General features: G+C 36.8%; 3 protein-coding genes and 2 non-coding genes across 10 annotated transcripts; 4 read left to right on the top strand and 1 right to left on the bottom strand.

Annotated features, from left to right (window-relative positions):
* Nucleotides 1-1,701: 1,701 nt before the first annotated feature.
* On the top strand, nt 1,702-8,206 carry LOC103979930 (AUGMIN subunit 2). Its single transcript, XM_009396193.3, has 6 exons — nt 1,702-2,309; nt 2,541-2,669; nt 4,440-4,544; nt 5,364-5,432; nt 6,680-6,793; nt 7,586-8,206. The coding sequence occupies exons 1-6, from the start codon at nt 2,193-2,195 to the stop codon at nt 7,904-7,906; spliced, it is 855 nt and encodes a 284-aa protein (XP_009394468.2). The 5' UTR covers nt 1,702-2,192; the 3' UTR covers nt 7,907-8,206.
* Nucleotides 8,207-9,569: 1,363 nt separating this feature from the next.
* On the bottom strand, nt 9,570-17,224 carry LOC135634334 (uncharacterized). 5 transcript variants are annotated; one of them, XM_065144742.1, is made up of 14 exons: nt 17,021-17,224; nt 15,605-16,359; nt 15,492-15,526; nt 15,315-15,393; nt 15,113-15,191; nt 14,194-14,286; nt 13,949-14,109; nt 13,789-13,845; nt 12,856-13,015; nt 12,387-12,600; nt 12,157-12,270; nt 11,907-12,029; nt 10,965-11,016; nt 9,570-10,024 (listed from the first exon to the last, which is right to left on the bottom strand). In XM_065144742.1, exons 2-14 carry the CDS (start codon nt 16,202-16,204, stop codon nt 9,866-9,868), a joined length of 1,926 nt encoding a protein of 641 aa, XP_065000814.1. In that variant the 5' UTR covers nt 16,205-16,359; nt 17,021-17,224; the 3' UTR covers nt 9,570-9,865. The 5 variants fall into 5 exon arrangements, with proteins under 5 accessions (XP_065000814.1, XP_065000818.1, XP_065000816.1 ...); XM_065144746.1 differs by having other exon boundaries at nt 14,194-14,274; XM_065144744.1 differs by having other exon boundaries at nt 15,605-16,343.
* Nucleotides 17,225-17,325: 101 nt separating this feature from the next.
* On the top strand, nt 17,326-17,398 carry TRNAA-UGC (transfer RNA alanine (anticodon UGC)). Its single transcript has one exon. It is a non-coding gene; the product is annotated as a tRNA-Ala (tRNA).
* A 712-nt stretch (nt 17,399-18,110) lies between these two features.
* Nucleotides 18,111-18,183, top strand: TRNAA-UGC (transfer RNA alanine (anticodon UGC)). Its single transcript has one exon. It is a non-coding gene; the product is annotated as a tRNA-Ala (tRNA).
* A 2,388-nt stretch (nt 18,184-20,571) lies between these two features.
* On the top strand, nt 20,572-24,942 carry LOC135634338 (probable ribose-5-phosphate isomerase 2). Of its 2 annotated transcripts, none has more exons than XM_065144750.1 (2): nt 20,572-21,382; nt 24,805-24,942. In XM_065144750.1, exons 1-2 carry the CDS (start codon nt 20,596-20,598, stop codon nt 24,819-24,821), a joined length of 804 nt encoding a protein of 267 aa, XP_065000822.1. In that variant the 5' UTR covers nt 20,572-20,595; the 3' UTR covers nt 24,822-24,942. The 2 variants fall into 2 exon arrangements, with proteins under 2 accessions (XP_065000822.1, XP_065000821.1); XM_065144749.1 differs by lacking the exon at nt 24,805-24,942 and adding an exon at nt 24,069-24,354.
* The last annotated feature ends 71 nt before the right edge of the window (nt 24,943-25,013 follow it).

The following is a 25,013-nucleotide window of genomic DNA, read 5'->3' as shown; positions in this document are numbered from 1 at the left end:
GATGGATCCAACTACAACTCCATGCATTTAAATGAAAGGAAACACACACCTAAGCCAGCCATGACCTTTCCAGACTGTTTAGATGCAAGAACATGACATATCCCATTCTCTCAGTGACGCCACAGACATACATCATGACGCTTTGCAGTGGTGATGCAGATCAAGTCAAGGGTTGGAAGCTTGAGAAAACATGAAGGGAATGACTACCAAGCCTCTCTCTTCGTGGGTGATGATCCTCCGGAGTCCTCGACCTGCTGCCTGCAGGAGACTGGGAATATGACCTCTCTCTGTGCTCCCTTCTCTCTCGGAGCGTAGCCGACCTGTCAAAGAGAAAGCAAATTACAACTTTCAAGATCAACAAATCTGAAGAATTTTACCAACAAAACACAAAAATTATCTTGAATGGTTTTTTTCTGTTCTTCTCTGCAAACAAAAACAGTCAGTTCCCTTCCAAGAAGGATCTGCCCATCCATATGATACTTAGCTTCAGCTGCATCAGCAGGATCAACAATGTAGTGATCATACGAAAGGGCAACTGCATTTAGTGGGTACAGTAAAATTAATGATGATTGCTAAATCATGACGATGCCAAGGAGTATCATCAAAGTCCATCATTGAGCATTGGCTTGGATACTAAATCTTGATGTTTAAGCAATTCAAGTTAAAGCAAGCGCTTGGCTGCTGACCTTTCACTCTTCACAGTTTATATATGACTTCAAATTCACTCTTCTCAGGCACTAGTGTGATCCGCGGGGCCAGCCCGTGCGTGCGTAGAGAGGGAAGATTGACAAAGCAAAGGGCGATGATCAGTATAGTGCGTTAGTCGTTGACTTCAAAAAAGATACTCAATGAAAATTTATCAAAGTTAGAGTGTTATATAGGAAATCCTTTTTTTCATATAGTGTCCCAATTTTAAGAAATTTTTATCAAGTATATATTTTTTTTAAATGACCATCCTACTTGTATTGACCATCACCGTCGATCGCCCCTCTTCTTGCATGTGCAGATTAGCCTCGTTGGTCACCTCTACGCCACCATGCAAGAGTTAGCTCCTCCATCCCCTCCTTTGGTTGTTTATACCTATGTGCACGAGTTGACCTCGCTGACTACTCCCCTCCCTTTCCTTGCTACCTATGTCTTCACAAAAGGTTAGTCCCACCGACTACCTACTTTGAGAGCATAATGCCCTTAGGGTTTAACGAAAGCAATAAGGATCGGCATGGGTGCCCATGCCCATGACCCTCATGCATTGATGAAAACATAGGGGCGATGGTAGAGGCAACACAGATAGGATGAGAAGGCAATGCAAATGAAAGGTAACGAGTGGAGGAATAAGTAAAATGATATTTTTTATGTGGCCATGGGCTAATTTTTCAAGTTGGGGCACTCTGGAAATTTTAAAACTTACTAGATTTTTTTCAAGAAATTTATCTATTTTAAATTTCTCATATATATATATATATATAACTGAAACCGAAAAACTTTTATCAGCAATAGAGTATAATAAAGGGATTAGAGGTTTTCTTTCAAAATTACTAATAATTATTTGATATTTGTGCAAGAGTGTGGAATCGGAAAAAAAGATTCGACCCGACAAGCTCACGGGTCGATTTCTAACGCCTAAACCGCTAATGGGTCGGATTCTGGTCAGGCTTCGGTGTGTTTAATTCTCGAGCGCGATTCATCCGACCCGTTAACAGGTGGTGAAGCCCGACTCGTCGCCGTTCGACGGCGGTGAAAAGAAACCCTAAGCCACTCACTGCCTCCTCTCCCTTCACCGGCTCCCTCGCGTGCCACCTTCACCACCGCCTCTCCATCCCACTTCCCCATCTCTTCCGATCATTAAGGTCTGCATCATTTGATTTACCATCATTTATATTACTGGGATCCTTCCGAGCTTCCCCGACAGCGTCCTCCTCATTCCTGATAGCTCCCTTCCCTGCTCCCGAACCCTGACAGCGCCCTCTCCTTCCTCCTCCCTCCTCCGTCTTCCCTTCCCGACCGAAAACCACCCCATCGACAGCAACCCACCTCCGTTACCCCGACTACCCCGTCTCCTCCTCCTCCTTCTCCTCGGATAGCTCCTTTCTCCCCTCCCAATTTACAGCAACCCCCCGCCCCATACCCCAACAACTCCCTCTCCACCCTCCTCTTCCTCCCCCTCCTCCAGAGATCGGGATCGGATCGCCGAAATGTCAGTGTCGAGCGACACGGGAGGCGCGGGGAAGAAGGCCCCCAGGCGGCTCGGCGGCATGGCCGAAGCCCTCGCCATCGCCTCCGATCTCGGCTTCCCCATCCCTCCTGTCCAGGTCATAAATCTTCGCTTTGCCCTTAATTTTTCTTGAATCCATTAAATCTTCTGTTTTCGACTTCATATTCAATTCGTCCAGTTTCCTCATGATCGAAGTACTTCGATCCTCAAGAATTGGGTTTCTTTCAAAGGGTATACGATTTTTGAGGATGTATTTGTTTTGCTGAATGGTTTAGCCACTTATATGCTCAATTCATCACGCAAAATCCTATCCTGTGAACACTTGCAGGATGATCAACAGGGCTTGTCAAATTCCATTGCTGCGGATAAAGGAGATGACTTGATAAGGGTTTTGAGAGAGCTTACTACTGTACAGAGAAATATAGCCAATTTGCAAGTGGAACTTCAAGGACGAAAGGTGAAAAAGCAGATGCTTCCATATACATTTTCTTTTGAACTCTTGAGTGTGATTCATCTTTTTAACTACCATCATATATTTCCAAGTCGTTTTGTTATTGTTATTCTTCTTTCATACTTCAACTGCTAAAATGACGATAAATATTATCACAAATCATAACATGTAGCACAAATATATATGGATGTTTAAACAATTATAATAATTTACTTACATTTTTTGATATTATTTAGCGAGATCTCTTCATGCACATATGTTGGTCTTATAATCTTTTGTTTTAAGTGAGGTGGGTTACTCAATGTTTCAGTGTTTAAAAATTTGAAGATTCTGTACATCCTAGTGAACATACAGTGGCCACTAGTCATCTAGTGCTTTCAGAAATAAAGATCCACACAAGAGTCTTTGTTGTGTGATTTTGCTGCAACATACTTAAATTTAATAGCAGAAAAAATATATATTCACACATACTTTCATAACTAACTGCATGCCATTATGTAGCACTAAATTTTCAAATAGTCATTTTTATTAAATTCTTTTTGAAATGGTCAGTTGTATAATCAGAAGTAGATTCACTTCATGACATCAAGAGAATGTGAATGCCTATGACACTTAGTGTGTTCTGCTAGACATATATGAGAGGCATCTTAAAATACCTTTAAGATAGTTCAAGTTTTTAGCTACTGATTTGCATTATAAAGCTCTTTTAGATGTAAACTGGAACAAAATAGAATGTATGAAATATTGGATATTTAGATTTTAGAATAGATATAAAGTAGGAACTCTAGCATTCTATAAGAATGCCTGTAATTTGCTACACCAGTTCAGGTTCATGGATCTGTTCATGTTATTGAGTTCTGTTACGGGCAGTTTTGTTGGCAAATTCAAGGGGCACCAATTTCTTTTCTATAGTTTCTACCAAAATCTTCACAAGTTCTTCCTATACCTCTCCTGGCACCTCCGATTTATTTCATCTTGTTTTGTGGACTTACTAACAGATCCTTTTGTGGCAGTATTGACTGAGGCAACAATGATCTATAGACTCATCAGTTTATTTATATATTGAGATGCACATTGCACGAGTTTATTCATCCATTGAGATGCACATTGCATGAGTTTATTCATCCATTGAGATGTTCATCGCTTCTTATAAAATTATAAGACTGATTTTTTTACTCTTCTTTCGTCTAACATTTTGTTGAAGTTTCTCCAAATAAGAATGTTCCAAATTGCTAACAAACCTTTTATGCTTCCTCTCTTGCTGAAACTTTCCTCAACTTGAATTAGGAACCACAATTAGAGGGTTGCCAATAGGTTGACAGTCAATCATAAATTATGTCAAACATGGAGTGATAAAATTACTCTCATGCGACATGCTGTTGTCTTCAGTCTGCTATGTGGAATCATTAAAATTTCCATGAATTGGCATGAACATCTGGGCGATTGCTGTCATGGGTCCACTATGATAAGGTATACTCAGCCGTAATGTGCCATTTCCATGGTGTTACCTACACATGCCATGTCACTGACTTTAACCTCTCCTGTAGAATTGCTGGTCCCATTTAAATCCCTGGAATGCTTGTTGTTGGAAGTTAATATTTGAGTGAACATTATAATAAATATTTACCAGAAACAAAGAAAATTATCAGTACATATTTTCTTCCTTTGGATTATAAACATGTGATACGATTAATTTGTCTTTGTTTATTGCTTATATTTTGAGGCTATTCACAATTATTCATCAAGTTATTATTTTTTATATTTTTATTTCTTCAGGATGATAAGAATGTTGCTCATCTAACCCATGTTAGTGAAATGGAAAAGAAATGTGAGTCTTTGGCCAGAATTACTGCTATTTTGAAAGATGTCATTCAGAACAAGGTATGGAATTGGGAGAAAAACTATAAACTTAAACGTATTTCTTCATTCTAATTACTACATAGAATTACATGTGCAGATGTTTTAGGTTATCAAATATATCCAAACATAGCTGCATATCTTTTCTGCACTTGATTTTTCTTATTTTCACCTCTGTGTGAGGCCTTTGTTTGTGTTTTTTCTTACAGTTTCTGGTTTCTGTCTGCTTATTGTTGGAATCTTTTATAACCAGCTGCAAACTTGTGGAAGGTGACCATCTTTTCCTGACATTTGAGTTCTTTGACTGTAGATGTGTTGTAAAATCTCAGTCTCAGTGAAAGATGTACACCCATTTTTTATGTACAGTTAGTTCAGTTGCAATGTTTTATGTCAGTTTTTGTTTTAAAAAGAAGGATAAGTACAAGATAGATTTTGCAGAGCCTGTTGTCTCCCTATTTGCCCATTTGCTCTTACCACTTGAGAGATTACCATGATTGGAAAATTTGAGGGTTTGTCTTGACTTATGCTGATGGCCACCAGTGAAAGATGTACACCCATTTTTTATGTACACTTTGGTTGCATTGTTTTATGTCTTTATTTTAAAAAAGAAGGATAAGTACAAGATAGATTTTGCGGAGCCTGTTGTCTCCCTATTTTCCCAATTGCTCTTACCACTCGAGAGATTACCATGGTTGGAAATTTTGAGGGTTTGTCTTGCCTTAAGCTGACGGCCACCACCCTATCATGTCTATTCTAAGCATCTGATGAGGGTGTATTTAGTATATGTTTGACATATGTTTTCAGGCTGTACCTCATTTGATGATAGCACTTTTATTTGCTCAGGATCGGATCATTGCAAGATTGCAGCAACCATATTCTTTAGACTGCATTCCTGTGGAAGCTGAGTATCAGGTGAAAATCTTAGTATACAGGCATGTTTATAATCAAGTTGTCATTTTGGACAGTGTTTTACATGCACATAAGCACTAATTATGTTTGCTTCTGACAATAAACATTTTGACTTCATGGTGATTTCATTCTCTTGTGCCTAATAAAAATTCTGCATATAGCAATTATAGAGAAACCAACTAGGTCTGCTATATCTGTATCATGGTTAAATTTTGGAGGAGTGTTGCAATTATTCTTAGTTTTAATTTGACATTAACAAACAATATTATGAATAATACCTACAAACATATGAACATTATGATTAGATATGTGTGCACCACTTAAGTCGACTAGTTAGCTCAAGTGGTTTGGGACATCTAATACTTCTGTGAGGTATCCTGTTGTGGTTATTGTTGACATGTATTTTCTTTTTCTTTCTTCACTTAGGTCTACTAATATACTCTTAATTGTCTTGTAAGTGACTTAATGTAAGCTCAATGCATTTTACTAGCTGTATATCTAAAAATGAAGGAATTTGAACTCTCTATCATGGATAGATTTGTTTTTGCTATGTCATCTCTTACTGAATAAATATAAAAATAGGGTCTGGACTCTTTATCATGTCATTTACTGTATGATCTAAAACTAAGGTCTATTATCGTATGATAATTTATTATGAATCAATTAATAAACTGGATTTTAAAACTAAGGTACTATTACTATTTGAAAATATGCTTTATATGTAATACCAGCTCTTTAAATTCGTCACAAACTAAAAAGTAAATTTACGAAGTAGTGCAATTTTGTATTCTCCATGCTTATTTGGTAATAATATGTACTACTTTAAGAAAAACTTTGATTTTTTATATATATATACTTCATAATGAAATGAATTTAAAAGCATATCTTAATGCCCATCCATTTACCAGGCCTGCAATGCTCCATGCATGAAAATTTTTCTTCCCCATGATCAGCATGATACAGAAAAGCATGGAAGCTATATGTGAATGTACCAGGTTAACCTGTTGGCATGTGCTTGCTACCCATAAGCTCTTTTTTCTTACTAACAAGCTGATATCACAGATCCGACTTCACTGAGATCAAATATAACCGATGCATCATTTTGTATCCCACAGTAAGACCATTTATTTTGATGGAATCATTGTTCTAAAATCCACAATCTAAGTAGGGAAACATTGTCTTTTGCAGGAAAGATTAGTTTGTAGCCATTATAAATCATTAAAAGTCCCTAATCCTTGCATATCTTCCAGAAACAATTCTCAGAGTTATTGCTGAAGGCTGCTAGTGATTATGGAGCTCTGACAGCAGCAGTTGGTGATTTCCAGTGGTGCCAGAATTTCAAAGAATCACCTACAGTATGGGGGGTATGTTAAATGTGTCATTTTGTGTACACTTCAGTGATTGGCATTCACTAATTGCTTGCTTTCAATTATCTGGAAAGGTTTCTCATATCACTTAAATTTCGGCTTACTTAACTGACTTAATGATGTATTGCAGCATCAATTAATTCTTGTTCACACATTTATAATCGTGCCATTTCCACAAAGTCTGCAGCATACATGATTGGGTCTAATTTATATGGCTGTCCTTAAATTAAATTATTCATTTTAATTTCTTGTAAGGAGTCTCTTGATGTCTAATTATGTCAGATCAATTTGTCTGTTTGGACCAATGAAAGTGACCAGCAATCTAAATAAGTCAAGAGATGTAGCTCATGAGAAATGACAACTGAAACCTTATGCTTCAATCTAAATTGGTTGAAACAGGCAGCTTTGATTGGTTTGGGCCCTGTTTGGATGAAAACTTATCATGTGGTGTGAGCAAAATTAGGCAGCAAAGCAATGCAAAGGCACAATGCCACGTTAGACCGGGTGGCATCGATGTTCCACCTTGATGTCATTCAATGTTTTGGACAAATTTAGAGATGCATATCTTGGCCAAATTATCTTAAAGAGAGTTCTATATTTCATCAAGTTCTGGGTGATACAAGGACTCTTATGTGAAATTTAAATTAGATCATTAGGTTGATCATTCACTTAGGTTTGAACTTATGCTGGGTGCCATGTTGTTTTAACCACATTCTGCTTTGTGAAATCTGTGCACCATTTTTTTGGCCCATTGTTATGGTGGTTGAGATTTTGTCACTGTTTCTGAAGGAAATGTTGCGTCCTATTCCTGCTGCCCTGGCATCATGCACCCGGTTCTTCGAAGCCATGTCTGCTATGAGGGATTCATTTGCAACCCTGCAACAGTTTCGTGTCAGTAACTCTTCCTTGCCAACAACACCTAGTGACTCTTCAGGAGGGGATTCCAAGTATGTTACACCTCCCCATTGGAGAGAAGGCATGACAAGCTCAGATGATTCGATGGTTGACGGTTGGAGGCAGCAAAATGCAGAGGGCCATTCAATGGAGGCGACAGATGATATTGGTCAAAGGAGGTTGTCTTGGCCGTCCCCAGTCAAGAAGGGTCTGTGAGTTGTGGCTTTCCTATTTTTGTGCTGGACTGATTGAAGATTCATTGAAGAAAAGGAAGAACTTGTAAGATCAGCAGACAAATCAAGTAACCCGAGAAGATGTCGATTTTACATCCTACCAAGTTATCTAGTAGTAGGACGCAACTGCTCTTACTTTTATGTTATAGTCAATCCGTGTAATGTAGTCAATATAGTTTTCATGTGGGTTTCTCTCAAACTAACCATATTGGAACTATCCTTTGAGCGACGATTTGTATGGTACTATATATTAGCCATTCTTGTGCCATGTCAGATTGCTTTACGTCTAAATGTCTAAATGTCATGATTTGTGCTTAGAACTAAACAATCTGGAATTGTATGTGTTTGTTGTTCAACCAGAAAATAGGCTGTCGATGGTCTCTTGTATCAACTAGCAATTGATACAGTTGTGGAGCTTTTAGCCCCTGCTCCTGGTTATGTAAATCTCGTTTCATTTCTTGAGTTCTCTCGTCTCTGTTCTTTTTTCTTCAGTTCACAAACTTTCAGCAACTTCGCTTTTTTAATGCTATGGTTGGCAATTTAGTCAAATTAATCGTGGTATTTTTTGTTAGTATGGTTGTATGATCTGTAATTAAATTCCTAGAGATGGATTGAAGCTTGTGCAGTTATAATCTTGAAAAATAAAATATATGAATCTGTTGTGGCTAATTACAGGCTACTCCTTGTAGTAAATTTTTTTAAATCTATAGTTATAAAAGTAAAACCTTTGGTTTCATTTGTTTTAACGTTGTCAGTTTTAGTAAAGTTATTTTAAAATCTATAGTTATAAAAGTAAAACCTTTGGTTTCATTTGTTTTAACGTTGTTAGTTTTATCGATGGAAGCATAAAAATGATTGATAAAGAGATGGTTTTAATATCTTTGTTACATTTTCGATGGTAATAAATAAGGGTCGCTCAACCTCTGCATTGACACTAACAGAAATGTAGAGCGACGAAAGGGTTGCTCGACATCTACATTGGAATTGACGCAAATGTTGAATGACCTTTTCGTCGCTCTACATCTGCATCGACATCATTTAGATGCAAAGCGACGTTGTTATACATTTGCATCGATGTTGATGCAAATGTCGAATGTCGAATGACCTTTTCACCACTTTACATATGCGTTGACACCGACAGACACAATTACTGAGCAACATCGACGTAGTTGCCAAGCAACACCGAAACAAATGCAAAGCATCATCTACATCATCCTCTCCCTTTACCTCATCTCTCATCGTCGCTCTCCCTTCTCATTCACAACAACCACCCGTAACCCCCAACAACGCCATTATCCACTATCATTGAAAACATAACTAAAATATTAAAATTATCTTTTTACCTATTATTTTCATGTTTACGTCAATAAAACTAATGATATTAGGATAAATAAAATTAGATATTTCACTTATATAATTATAAAAATTATATTATATTTTTTTTAAATCTAAATACCAAGATACTAAAGAGATCTAACTAATATATAACTAACTCGAATCTATGGACTTGTAACTACAATCGATAAAACCTAATTTCTACATTAAAGATCTCCTATTAATTTTTTTTATTATGTTAAGTGATGGGTAAGATGTTCGAGACTCAACAATGTACTAATAATCATAATAATAATGTACTAAAGGATGTCTCAATAGAAATATTTTTCGTACTTGCATTCATACTTGTAATATAAATTGAATCCAAAAAGAAAGAAAGAAAAAAAAAGAAAAAAAAAAAGACGGTCTAGATGGGAACCCATAAAATGCATCCTTTCTAAATCCATTTACAAGCCCCTTACGTGCGCACTAGAAAGTGGTGCAAGACCAGGATTTGCGGATTAGATATGGCAATCTGGAATTCACCGTGCGCTTTCTCTCTCTTTCAAGGAACATTCTTCGTGACTTTGGTATATCAATAAGCTGGCGGAGCCCCAGCACAGGAAGCTCAATCTGCATCACCGAGTCCATCACTTCCATCCCCTCTCTTAGAGATGGGTGTCATGCGATTATGAGAACCCTGCTTCTTGCTCAGAGCAGCTATTTCAGCATTCTTCCGCAGGACAGCACCAGGAGAAGGATAGGGGCGCTGCTGGAAGAGAGGACCCTGCAGTGCAAGAACAAAAGGCAACATAAGAACCGTCTTCTTTAGACACAAATCCTGTGGTCATGGAATACAAATGCGACTAGGTTGTATCATAACATTTACAAACAAAATAATCCATTATCGTAGAAACCTCCTACTAATAATAAGAAGATTTTGCAGAGTACTAAATCCTTCCATGTGCCGGCAACACCACAGGCATTTTCGGTAAATAAGATGTTTAACTCTTACTAATCTTCTTGGGTAAACTTTAACTGAACATAGTTTCCACTTTCCAGCATGATTACAATACTAGGAAAACACAGAAAACAATTATGATTATCCCAGATAAGAATATAAATTCACGAGTATAATTACCAAGCATATTACAGTTGTATCTCATAGTTGATCATAATTATAAACAAATGACAATTATAAATGTTGTATAATACAAGATAGCTGTCATATATCATTGGATATTAGAGGTAATTGTCCCCAAGTAATTGCCTAACAGTTGTTCACTGGTATTTTAACATGACGATTCACACGTCATGGTAGTTACTGGAATTCACCTAGAATATTTTCTTTCTTGGAAATCATTTACGGATGAACAGATATGCTATATGCTCGAATAGTTCCCCTTTCTAGATGTACCATGCAGATGTAGAGAGAACCATTTTCATAAGACTCATGTTCTTAGGGTCTCCTATGGCGTTGCTAACTTACCAGTAGGTGTGGTAGATTATCATGGATCACAAAAACATTGCTGATTTGATTTTTTTCCCCATCATCAATTGCACAGTATCAAAATCATTAATCATACTTCCATATTATCGTGAAAATGGTAATGTTGACTTGCGATATCCCACTTAAAGTAACAATTAAATTCATTGGCACTGAAGGTGACTAAGGAGAATATAACACGCCACATGTAGGATGGACATGTTAACGAAGGAAAACTTACAGTGGCAGTCGTATCTGCTGCTCGTGGTTGCACCCCTTTAAGGCCTACGACCCTGTACAACCGAAAAACTGATCAGATACTATTGACCAATCAAAATTCCATCACAGAACTAATTTAACCAAGAGAAAATTGCAGAAAAGACAATAATTGTGAAGATGGTAAGGACGAAAGTTCTGTAGAGTGTAGACAACTCGCATATCTGAAACAGGAAACCCAAGGGTCCATCTCTTGAACATAGTAGGAAATTTCCAACTATAAAGCCAGTGTGATTCAGAAAAGAAAAACACATTGTGAAGCTTGGCATTCTGAATAAGAAGGTTTTATGTGATTGCACAGAGGCAGAAGAAGCATGCCGTATTAAGCAAGACCAATAAGGACAAAGAGAAATGATATGAAAAGGAAATTTGACAAGGTGACATGTACATCCACTGTTCGATTCTGTTTTCCTTTTTTAATTTTCCTTATTGAATTGTCTAGACATTAAGAGAAATTGTATTGTCTGGACATTAAGGTGACATGCCACCATATCTTCATTTTAAATTTGCGAACCACTTGAATTTGCCTTATACTGCTGTCCAGCAGCAGCTCTATGCACAACGAACACTTTTCCACTCTCATGAGACTATTCGTATTCAATGAGTTTGTCTTCTATCTCCTCACTAGCTCTAAAAATATGAATCATCCTAAGCCATAGTTCAAATGACTTTACTTATTCCAAAATGAAAACTAGCTATTCCAAAAACCAATCCAATAACTACACATAGTAAAGAAAAAACAAAAGTGGCAGATGTAGAAATACCAAATATCTCAGTAGCTTACTGAAGAAGTTTGTCTGATCAAGGAGAAAAGCAACTAAAATGACACAACAATCCAATCCAATGCTGCTCATCTACCCCCTACCAAGGAAGAATACATGTTTTCATTAAGGATCATGAAACATACCATCCGCCGCGTGGAGCGTCTGAATAAGAGCTAGGATCCATTGGGTCCAAATCATCATCCTCAGAGAAAACTCGTTTTTTGTGATCTCTTCTATTACTCTTTCCAAGTGGAGGCCTGCTTGACCTGCATGGGCAATTGACTAAATAGTGCCACAGGCAAACAACTTTCACATGTGTACAGACCAATCTTGCTTGTTCAGTTGTAAACATCAAGCAACTGAGGGTGTTTGTATGGTGAGAAATTAAGATACCTCTTTTTTGAATCTGCTTTTTCTGACTGTTTTTTTGAGCTAGCTTCATTTTTTCCCTGTTGCTGGCTCTGTAAACAAGGTAATGAATATTGTTGAAAAGGAAGATTATAAACCCTGTAACAAAACAGAATTTTGTTATATAAGATACATGCTCGAGCCGATATGGCCTAAGAAAGAAACCAGAAATAAGCATTCTAGAGATCAAAACTAAGCACAATTGTGAAGAATACCGTGTGCAGTGATTGCAATAGCCCCAAGGTTGAACTACACCAAGTCCCCATCCACCACATCCCATACATTTCGTCAAATGATTTAAGTCACCAGTTCTGGAAGATTCATGTTCAGTAGCAATGCTTTCACTCGTTGATGAACTGACATGGCTACTTGAAATAGGCCGCTCCCACTGCGAGATGCATGTCTTTCTGTTGTAGTAGTATGTTTGCCCTATTGCAATTAACAAGTCCATAAGTTAGGTACTTGAGCAAAACACAATATGCAAAGCAAAATAAAATTTTGAAAGTCAATGTAAAAATATAATATTATAAATCAAAGCTGAGATAATTTGCATAGACACCACAATAAGTACAAATTAAGTTGAAAACCAAAAGAAAAACTTATTGTATGGTGAAAATTACATATCCATAAGCTGTATAGCGTTCCTATCATCTCATTGGAACTAAACAAGGTTTTTTTGCATGCCTGTAGAATCATCAGTGGCCTCCACCCAATCCTCTGGCAAAGGTGGCCGGAACGAGTCAAGTTTACAACTACCATTTGCACTAGGATGCTCCCATTGGTTCTCTCCAGTCTTTTCATTGTAGAAATATGAAGATCCAGTAGCTGGGTCCTTAGCCTCAACCTAAAAATAACAAGAAGAAATCGGTATTAAATATTTGGATGTTATTTACCATGACCTAATTCGTAGAAGATCTTAAGAATGAAAAGGCCAACAGCTGATTAGCAAATCATATACTTCCTTAAGATAAAAAGGTAATATTTAGTCACTGATTACATAGAGTAGGTTGCAACAAAAGTTGAAGACAACAAAGAAATATTACTTCCATATATGCCACACAAACCATTTTTTATATAAGTGCAGCAACTCAAATTAAACTGATTTCCGCACCAAATGCAAGATCAAGGTTTCCATTTAAATAGATTTATGAGGTGTTAAATTTTACAAGTGACTGTATCTATTTATTATTTTAGATCTACTAAATATTATAGAGTTTTTATACAGATATTCATTTGTTTATGCAAAGGAATGACAGTAAACTGGCTCAGCTTAATAGGATATCTTATAAGTGCAAAATCAAAAATTGTGTTTTCATAAATTTCTAGCACTTATCTTGCAGTAAAAGTGCAACATCAAAAATTGTGTTCTCATAAATTTCTAGCACTTATCTTGCAGTAGTCTTTTGCATGGAAGGAAATTCATAAGTTAATATGTGAAATTCTTTTGTTACGACATAAATTATCATGGCCTTGATCAATCTGGCTAAGGCACAGGAACACAACTATGAAAACTTATACAATCACAATGAGTCAGCTTTATGAAACAATAAACAAATGTGAAAATTGATCAGAAGTAGCATTGCACTCCAACGGCATAAAACATTTTTATATGCTTACCCAACCAACAGGCAAAACAGAGATGCTTTTGGCTTGAAGATGGTGATGCTCCAAATTCTGTAACACAGTGAGTATTGAATCATTCATCACAACTAGCAAAATCATACAAATAGATTACTCTTTATGTCTTAAGAGTATACTAATTGAAATTAGGACATGCATTCTCAGTTGTTGTGGAATTATCATCAGCTTTGTCATCTTTAAGAATTCCCCTTGCTTTTAATCTCTTCTTCAAATATTCAGGTAAACCTTTTCGAGCAACCTCCGGTTCTGAATCCTCTTTTGTGGAGTTCGCACTAATAGTCTCATCTCTTGTTTTTCCTGATGTGGCAGTTGCTAGTCAATTTTTTCATTCAGAAAGCTATTCACTTTAGAGGAAAAATATATCAAAGTAAAGAATCTCACTGGATTGAACAGTAAAGGACATTGCAGCATAATAAGCACCGCCGCCTGGTACACCATAGCCATTACCAATTTCTACATTGCCTGAGATAACAGCTGGAAGGCTCAATATAATACATTAGCAAAACAGAAGAAGAAGATCATTTTTTGTCAAGCAAACGAAAAAGATAACTAATGGAGAGCATGTCATATTGAACTTCTAAAATAGAAGAACACTGAGGTTTTTATTTTGTGGCATATGTAATGATGGATTAGAAACACTCTGATGCAATCAATCTCTCTGTATGTGCTTTGCAGAAAATTGTGATGTTCAATTTCTTTTCTTCCTTATGTATTTCTTGCTTCCTGGTACAAAGAGAAAAGAGAAGATTCAAGGATTGCCAGGTTGGAATGTGCCCATCATATCACCCAGCATGTTTGCTTTGGATCAAATAAGTTGTTCCATTTATATCCTGTCTTGCTTGAATGATGATGGATGTCGAACAATGGAATGAGTATAACATTTGAACCATCAAAGTTATGACAACATGAAAATCTTTAATCCAAGGATACTGTGAAGAAACTAGTGTACAATAGATATCCAAGGAAAAATACCAACCGCTCCAATAAAATTTCAGTATTTCTCAATTTCATAAGCTATGATCTTAAGCAGTCTTTTACTTTTCTCACCTCAAGACCAGAAGGTCAACCACAAATTTCCATTTCAAAATAACTTGAGCTTATCTCCATTTCAAACTTCAAAAACAAAATGCAAAGATCGATGTATTGCACTAATGTAATGTGTAAAAATCACAAGGATTCTGAGTTTTCTATTGTCGAGTGCTAAGTTTCAATAAACCATCGATAGTCTAAAAAATTGATGAACTCAAGATAATAAGAAACTTCAAATATCATCAAACATGTTTTCAAATGTTTGACCAACCATTGTCATGAGGGACCAACTTTCCACGCTTATTGGCCATTTCAGCACGGTGAACAGTGGTCATCTTCAACAAATGCTCCTAATTCAAACAAAGGAAGTGACTAAAATTTACAATATAGAACTTCCAAGAATATAAATGATCTACAGCCCGCAATTTTAGCTTTAAAATATTATGAAAAGGCATGAGATGCAAATCACCAACCTTTAATGAGTTGGGATCATATCGCCCAGAAAGGATGTCTTTACTGTCTTCCAAAGATTCAGTTGTGCCTCTTGCTTGTCTGTTGTTAGAAATCAAATTATAATTACTTTTTTCGCAGCACTCCCTACTAACACAAAGCATCAAGCAACAAGTAATAGGAGAAGAACAAAGGCTGACCTTTGATTTTGTATAACTTGTTGGGTAACGATTTCCTGGTTATGACAAATTAACAATACTGAATACCACAAAAAACAGACATTAAATTGAATCAGAGGGTTAGGACACCATACTTGTTCAAGCAATACAGCTTGCTGAGCAGCAGTTTCAATATTTCTGGAACCTTCGCCATACATATTTAATGGAACCTGTTCAACGGTTTTAGAGGCACTGGATGGCACAGAGTGATTATCTACCGCATCTACTCCATGATGTGCCAAATTTACATCTCTGACTTGTGACTCTGCACCAGGACTCTGCTTTGTCAACTCTGGTAAACTTTGACTAAATTGATTAGATGTAGAAATAGTGGAGCTCCGGTAATCTTGAGAAACTTCCGGTGAAATCTGGCTATGTTTGCTTTCAGCATGAGGTTCTGAAGAGGCAAGTGAAGAACTAAAACAAGTTTGTGCTGGTACACTTTGAGCAAGAGATGCAGGACCAGGTGCATTGTAGAAAAAGGGTTGTGAGTGGTGAAAGTTTTGAGAAGGGAAAGATATACTAGAGGGCCTAACAGGGAAAAGACTCGCTGAACTGTTCGAGTGCCCCTCACAATTGTACATGGAGGGTAGAGGATAACAAGGAGCTGGTATATTTGGTGTTGCAGCGGATGATGATGCATTCGACAGTGGATCAACTCCAGGAGGTAAAGGTTGTTTGTACAAGTTGTCCATGGCCTGGAGTTCCCTTGGAAATCAAACCGATATATGGCTATCTATGACCTAAAAGATCATTATCTAAGGAAAAGCATAAGAATTTGCAAGATATCGCAAGCCAGTCAAGTAAAGATCCCTGCTTTTTCCGATTGCAAACCTGCAAAATTGCAAACCTGCAAGAGAGAGAAATCAATCAATGAAGACTATCAAAACACAAACTGCAAAGCATCCAATAGAACATGGTCCAATTATCCATATATTGAATCAAGAAATGCCAGAAATTTTGGAGAACAACTGAAAAAGACTATTCGCAGTTGACACCTGTCTTAATTGCGATCAAGTAGCACCAAACTCATTCGAAACCGTACAACACAGAATATCCACACTGATGTAATAGTGAGCGCTACAACAAAGAAAAAGAAAATATTCCCTAAAAGATGCAATATTGAACGATTGCTTAGTGACCACGCGAGTTTCTTGCATAGTTACAGTTCTACTTCTCCAACCACCTGAAATAAAGAAACTCGCAGAACAATTCCCAGAATGTGGAACAAACCCTCGAAGCAAAAGAACCCTTAAAACTTACGCCTAATAGAAAATTAATGAGACCGGAAAATTGCAATTATAACCGACGAATCAACAGTTGAGGAAATCAAGAGATCGAAGATTCCATCGCAATTACATATGGGAAGCGGAACCAGACACCCGGGCAAAAACCCTAGATAAAACAACCGAGATCCTTCTTGGCGTCCATTTCCCCATGGACAACCTCACCGTGGGAAGAAAAGATCCAAGGAGGGGGAGGTCGGAGGAACGGGAATCATCGTTACATACTCACTTCGCGAGGCGGCGGCGGCGAGAGCGGAGACGAGGGGAGCCTTCCAGTCTCTCTCTTGTGCGGATAAGGCGGCGTCGATGGCAACGGATTGGCGTGTCGCTGTTGTAGCCGGAGCGCGTACTAATTGTTTGTGAAGGAATTTGGGATTTCTCCGGCTCGAAGGAAGCGGTGCACGGAATAGGACGGTAATGTTCCGAGCACGATCAAGAAACCATTTGTATGAGCCGTGCTTCGACGGCCGTTCATGGACTGTGGCCTAAAACTATGTATCATATAAATTTATGTTGTCCGATTACACAAAGGGGATGTAGCTCAAATGGTAGAGCGCTCGCTTTGCATGCGAGAGGTACAGGGTTCGATACCCTGCATCTCCATTTAATCCACATTAGCAAATTACTTTTTATATTTTAGTTGATAAAAAAATTATTTTTAGTATTCGAAAAATACGTACAATCACATAATAAAAAATCTAGCGCATTTTACCCAAAAAAAAAAAAAAAACCAACAATGAGATTTTACCAAATGATGCTCCCTTATTTTATTTTTATCAAAGAAGTAAGTAGTTGTTGATCTTCTTGTCATTGGTTGTGATCACTATTATGGTCGTCATCATCATCGTTATTATTCAATTGAAATTTTGTTAGCGTTTGTTGACCTAATCTATCGCACGAACGAATCATAGTTGTTATGATGATCATGTTGATCGTTACTAACGATTAAGGGATTACTATCGCCTTCCCGCTAAGCATCGATGGTTGTAATCAATGTCATCGAGTCGGAGGTTACCCTTGGCTTCTTGTTGAGCCTCGATGATCATGGTCACCGTCACCGATAGGGTAGAAGGTTGTTGTTGCCTTCCCGTTGGTGGCCACCGTCATGAGAATCTTAAGAATATCTACTATATGATAAAATAACTATATATTATATATTACAATGGAGGTGGCGTCGGAAGCACGAAATGATGAACGAGGGGTGACACAGGAATGAGTGATTTAAATATCTTTGGGTGTGATAAAATAATAATTTAATTACTTCCATATTGTTTTAAAAATATTATATAAATTATATTTTGTCTGATTTCACAAAGGGGATGTAGCTCAAATGGTAGAGCGCTCGCTTTGCATGCGAGAGGTACAGGGTTCGATCCCCTGCATCTCCATTTGTTATCGATATTAGAGAATTACCTTTTCTATTTTTTGAAAAACAAATTATATTTGGTATTCGAAAAACACGAACAATCACATAATAAAAAATCTAAGGCATTTTACTCAAAAAAAAAGAAAAGAAAAAACCAACAATGAGATTTGATCAAATGGTGCTCTCTTATTTGGTCTTTAGCATGGGTTTTTTTTTTTCAAAGACCCTCTATAAAATATAAAAATGATAGTTAGTATCTGTTGATCCTATTTGATTGGAGGGTTTTTTTTTTTTTGTCTAAATCAATTTGTTTAATATGAATCGAATGAAATCGATTAAAAATATATATAAATATTTGATTTGATCTAATTGAAGCATAGAATATGCCTTTTTTTTCTTTCAAATTATCTTGTCATATCTCATTCAATGACTGCAATAAGAATGTCAAAGAAGTAGGTCATCGTCGGCCTTCTTATTATTGGTCACGATCGCCATCGTGGAGGCCATCGTCATTGCCATCGTTAACAGGAACTTTATTAGCATTTGTCGACGTAACCTAATACTAGAACGAATCATAGTCGTTGCCTTCGCATTCAGTTGCGGTGATCGTGATAATCATCACTAACAACTAAGGGTCACTATCGTCTTCGCATTGAGTATCGATGGTCGTAATCAATGTTGTTGGGTAGGAGGTTAACCTCGTTTTGCTGTTGAGCCTCGGTGATCATAGTCACTATCGCTAATGGGGTAGAAGATCATCGCTATCTTCTCGTTGATAGTTGTCATTGTGATAATGTTAAGAATATTTACTATGTGATAAAATAATGTCATCTTAAAGAATATATGGATGACACAATCTAAAATAAATAGATATCACTCTTAACACTTGGTCAACAAACAAAACACTTAAAAACGATGAATATAACTACGATCATTAATTTTATATTGTGATGATGGTGATGTCATGGCCAAGAAAGCACGGGATAATAAAGAAGGGTTGACAAAGGATGGGGTGATGAATGAGGAATAGGTGACTTTATATATAGTAAGCATTTCATTGATGAAGAGATCTACTTAATGACATCATTCTATTTATATATAAATTTAAATATTATAAATAAAGAATGTTAAATCCCAAGTTTAGAGGATAAAAAGGAAAGATGAATTCAAACATAAATATATTACAAAACCTAACATGTGAGTTCATTACCATTATTTTCCAATCAAGCAATATGCCAAACTAAAAAAAAATTAAAATCAAATCAATTTCAGAATATTTGGTGTACTACTCTAAAACTTCAAAAATCTGGTAAAGATAACCTAAAAGCTTCTTCCATCTTTTGTAATAATTAGATTAATGCATTAGAATTTTTATCAAGCATCATGAGCACTTGAATTCTGAGCTAGCAAACAGATAACAAATATCTAAGAGTATAAATCATAATTACTTCAAAATATCATGTAAAAAGACAATAACAAGGTGACATACAACATAATTGAAGTGCTCTTATTATGGGTCTTCTCATCACCTTAAGCCCTAAAAAATACAACCCCATTACATATTTGAAATGCTTTAAAAATTACTCAATTAACATAGCATTTGAATATCCACAATTGTATCTTAACAATTGAATTAAAATTATTTAAATAAGAGGGGAAGATATATAACAAACATGAAGTGTTCGAGATTTATGAATCCACAATTTGCATCTTTATAATTAAATCAATATCATATCAATTGAAATACCCTAAAAAAAAGTATGTCCACTATTCTCGGACAATGCCCGAGAATAGTCATCAAGGCTCTTGATGAAGAGAAATCGACACCAATGAATCAAAAGGGGAAAGAGCCCAAGTGAAAAAGAAGATAAGTCGAAGTAAAAGAGAGAGGATTTTGTCGCCTATAATTGACATTGACAAAGCGAGAGTCGAGTGCAATCGCTAAAGAGGAAAGGAGTTCATCGTCGCCTACACTAAGGTTACAGTAGTTCAATGTAGCTTATGAGTGTAAGTCTTTAAACAATCCTTAATTCATTCGATCAATAATCAAACTGACTTAATAAAAAAGATCCAACTGAAATCAATTTGATCTGGATCGAGAACTCAATTGAATCGAACCGGTTCATCGATCGATCCGACTACTAGTGTGATTTTTTTTAAAAGTATTAGTGTGATTTTTTTTAAAAGTACTCTCAATAAAAATTAAATATGGGGTGTGATAAAACTCTATCAAAGAGTTTTTTTTTTGGATAGATTACCTAAAAATTTATGAACGAATTCGTTAGAGTATGCATATTTTGTGTTATTATTTTAAATAAAAATAACAAAAAAATTAATAAAAATTCTTTTCTAATTTTTGAAAATCAATTTATTCCAAATTCTTTCTTTAATTGCAAAAGAAACGCCTAAACCTCAATTGTGCAACCAATCATTCATGTTGGCACCCCAAGGCGGCGGCCCGTCCCAGGACGAGCTGAAGCGAGTCGCCGCCCACCGCGCCGTGGAACTGGTGCGCTCCGGCATGGTTCTCGGCCTCGGCACCGGATCCACCGCCGTTCACGCCCTCGACCGCATCGGCGCCCTCCTCCGTACTGGCCACCTCCGCGACGTCGTGGGCATCCCCACCTCCGAGTGGGCCGCCGCCAGCGCCGCGGCCGCCGGCATCCCCCTCACCGACCTCAACACCCACCCGGTCGTCGACCTGTCCATCGACGGTGCCGACGAGGTCGATCCGGCCCTCAACCTCGTCAAGGGCCGCGGCGGGTCCCTCCTCCGCGAGAAGATGGTTGAGGGCGCCAGCCGCCGCTTCGTCGTCATCGTCGACGAGTCCAAGCTCGTCCCCCGTCTCGGAGCCAGCGGCCTCGCCGTTCCCGTTGAGGTCATCCCCTTCGGCTGGTCCCTCACCCTCCGCCGCCTCCGGACCCTCTTCGATGGCGTGCCTGGCTTCAACATCAAGCTCAGGACCGCCGCCACGAACGCCAAAGCCAGCGCGTTCGACGAAAGCGAGTCCAAATCGGAACCTTTCGTGACGGATAACAAGAACTATATCGTGGATCTGTTCTTCGAGGATGGGATCCATGGGGATCTAAATCTGATCAGTGACGAGATCCTTAGGATCACCGGGGTGATCGAGCACGGGATGTTCCTCGGATTGGCATCGTCCGTGATCATAGCCAGGAAGGATGGGGTGGTGGTGGTCGATAAGGCTGCGAAGGTTAATGGTATGTGAGAACAAGTAAATGATTTTTGGGTAGTCTAATTATATATGTTGACTCTATATCTACATTTTTTTCTTCCTCCCATCATGAGTACTACTACTACTATGTAAGTTTCTGCAGGGCAGATATTAGACATATGAATTCTCTCCATGAGTTACATGGTCAAAATTGATAAGATATTGTCGCAAAATTCTTCTTTTGTTATGTATGCAGTAATTAAATTGTCTGCTTGAATCTGTTTAGTTTCATCTCTATATCTCCCTAAATTTTCCATCAATATCATTCCATCTAAAAGCTTAAGCCTGTATAAATGATATAGCTGCAAAATTCTTCTTTTGTTATGTATGAAGTAATTAAATTGTCTGCTTGAATCTGTTTAGTTTCATCTCTATATCTCCTTAAATTTTCCATCGATATCAGTCCATCTAAAAGCTTAAGCCTGTATAGATGATATATCTGCAAAATTCTTCTTTTGTTATGTATGAAGTAATTAAATTGTCTGTTTGAATCTGTTTAGTTTCATCTCTATATCTCCTTAAATTTTCCATCAATATCAATCCATCTAAAGGCTTAAGCCTGTATAGATGATATATCTGCAAAATTCTTCTTTTGTTATGTATGAAGTAATTAAATTGTCTGTTTGAATCTGTTTAGTTTCATCTCTATATCTCCGTAAATTTTCCATCAATATCATTCCATCTAAAAGCTTAAGCCTGTATAGATGATATAGCTGCAAAATTCTTCTTTTCTTCTTATAGTTGCAGAGCCTAAGCCTATGTGCGATTTGAATCTGTTTGGTTTCACCTCTATATCCTCCTCAGTTTTCCATCAGTGTCATTCCATCTAAAAGCCTAAGCTTGTATAGATGATATAGCTGCAAAATTCTTCTTTTCTTCTTATAGTTGTAAAGCCTAAGCCTATGTCCGATTTGAATCTGTTTGGTTTCACCTCTATATCCTCCTAAGCTTTTTCATTAATGTCATTCCATCTAAAAGCTTCTTAAATTATAATGTCTGATTTAAATCTTGGATTTAGAGTGCCATTAAGTTCAATGTGCATGTAGGTATCTTGTTACATTAGCAATAAGTTTCAGACCTTTTAAGGATGTGCTCACGATGGTTATAAACAATTCAATATCAATTCCAGAGTGTCCTGACAAGCAAAAACTTGTTTTTGCTAGAATAGACTATTACTAAATCCTCTTTCTTTAATGGGTTGTTTGGAGTTTTCCTGCAGTGTTGTGTGCTTGACATCAACACTGGGTTTTGCCCTGGTAGATCATCTATGATGCAGTGTTACTTGTGGCTAATCATGTATGGATATGGCTGGTGTTGTTTTATACTTGCTCTAAATGCTTTTATGTACTTTTCTTCTTCGTTCTTCGGATGGAATTTGTGAAGATTAAAAGATAACAACTTCCACTTTTATGGTTTGTATGAAGTTCAGTATGTTCTTTTGATATTTCTTTTCACCTCTGATATGAACAACTTCCACTATTATGGTGCCCAGATTTATGTTTTACTGAAGTTGGTGCTTTTGCATGCACTACAGTTTCTTGTTTCTTTTGAAACTGGCATTTCTGAATTATAGCAAGGGAGTGAAGAAGAAACAGAGAAAAAAAAGAAGAGATGGCAGAGGAGAAGAGATGAGGAAGGGAAAAGAGAACTGGAATGAGAAGAATATGTGCAAAGGAAGAAAGAAGAGAGGAAAGAGAAAGGAAAAGAGAATATTATAAGGTGATTGCTTGCGAAAATATCTTCTTTTTGGGTTTTTCTCGGATAGTGTCCCTTTTCAAAATTCGTAAATCGTCACCCCCTTATTTCTAATATTCCAAAAATATCCCTTAAAAAGTTATTATTTTTTCATCCAAATCCATTTTTTTTTGTCAACTATTTACAGTGTTTTGTGGGTTAGTTTTTATCCATAAAATATTATATAGTGTTTTATTTTTAAAACACTACACAGTGTTTTTGAAATAAAAACACTATACAATGTTTGTTATGGATTAAAAAAATAATTTATAAAATACTGTAAACAGTTGAAGGCAAAATTTTATGGATTTGAATGGAAAAATACTTTGAACAGCTTTTGAGAGGTACTTTTTGGGATTTTAGAAAAATGGGGTGATGGTTTGGAAATCTTGAAATGGAGTACCATCTGCAAAAAAAAAACTCAAAAAATAGTATTTTTCCATACAATCACCCTATCTATATTATATATAAACACACTCAATAACCCAATGAACCGAGTTTTTCTTATAAATGACTGATTCAACTTTTGATTATTATACTTTTACCTAGTGATTACTAGTTGCTTCAAATCTTGAAGATAAAAAAAAAAAAAAAGGAAGGTGGGGGGGCAGTTGTTGTATCTAACATGATTAGTTGTATGAGGGGTTCAGAAACATCTGCATTTGATCTGATTCATTGGAATATGTTATTTTGTGGTATCTAAATTTTTCCTAAAGCATATTTTGATGTTGACATGTTAAATTTAGTGATACAAAAATAGATGTAAATGTTGTAGCTTAGAGGCTTTCCAGTATAAAACTGCAATATGATACTAATACATCATTTGGGAGAATGATTTTGACTGACATATACAATCAATTTCTGTAATGTCAACTCATTTTGAGGGTTACTCAAAGATAAACATTTTCTTAGCTGTATCACTTCATTGGCTGATGCAGATGTCAACTATTCTCCTTAAATTAAAGCCTTGCGTTCATTGTGATCGATGTCTGAGACTTTATCTTACACCTCAAAACTGGCAATTCCGTGCAAGCCAAAGCAATGAAGTGATTCGTGGCCAATGCAAGTCAAGTGTGTACCTGCTGACTTTTCTTAGCATTTAAAGGCCATGGTTTTCCAAAGTCAACTCCCTTTGTGTATTCTTTTTCTTTGGGTCACTTCCTCACAAGTCATTCTTCTCTGAATACAACACGAGAGAGAGAGAGAGAGTGCTGTGCTGTGATATATTGAGCATTTTGATCAGGTAATACTCATCCCATTTGACATGATCAAAATTTCTTCTTTGAACATTGAATTATTTCCATCCTCTCTTTATTAATCTTTACTATCATTTTTCTTTCTCTTTTGCTGATTATTCCTTTCCATTACAGTCATCTCTTTCGTTTCTTTTTGTTGTTGTGATCATCAAATTTCTTTATATATATTTTATCATAAAACCAAAATGTCCAATTTGTGAATGATAATTATGATGTACACTACAAAATGGAAAATATCCACAAAGAGTTAGAAATTTCCCATATATTACTCATTTCCAGCTGTCAAATTCTCTTTTTGATTATATACATTTTATTTTTTATTATCTTCTTATAGTACATTTATTATAATATTATTAATCTTTTGTAATAATATTATATTATATTGTAATACTTACCGTTCTCTGCTGGCAATGACCAGAAACTTCGACTGCGTGACCCACACGCACTAAAGTTGCTCCCTGCGTTCTCTCAAACTTCCACGTAAACGTCTCTCTCTCTCTATCTCCGTCTCATTCTCTCTTTCCCGTCTTCAACGCGGAGACAGCTAACCATGCAACTCATCTCAGCCCACCCGACTGGAATCTTCCTCGGCTTTTATCTGCCGTTCCTATAAACACCCCCCTCTAC

This window comes from Musa acuminata, chromosome BXJ3-3 (genome assembly GCF_036884655.1).
Source record: "Musa acuminata AAA Group cultivar baxijiao chromosome BXJ3-3, Cavendish_Baxijiao_AAA, whole genome shotgun sequence".
Classification (NCBI taxonomy): Eukaryota; Viridiplantae; Streptophyta; class Magnoliopsida; order Zingiberales; family Musaceae; genus Musa; species Musa acuminata.
Note: the sequence above shows the minus strand (reverse complement) of the source record. Positions and strands in the feature narration are given on the sequence as shown.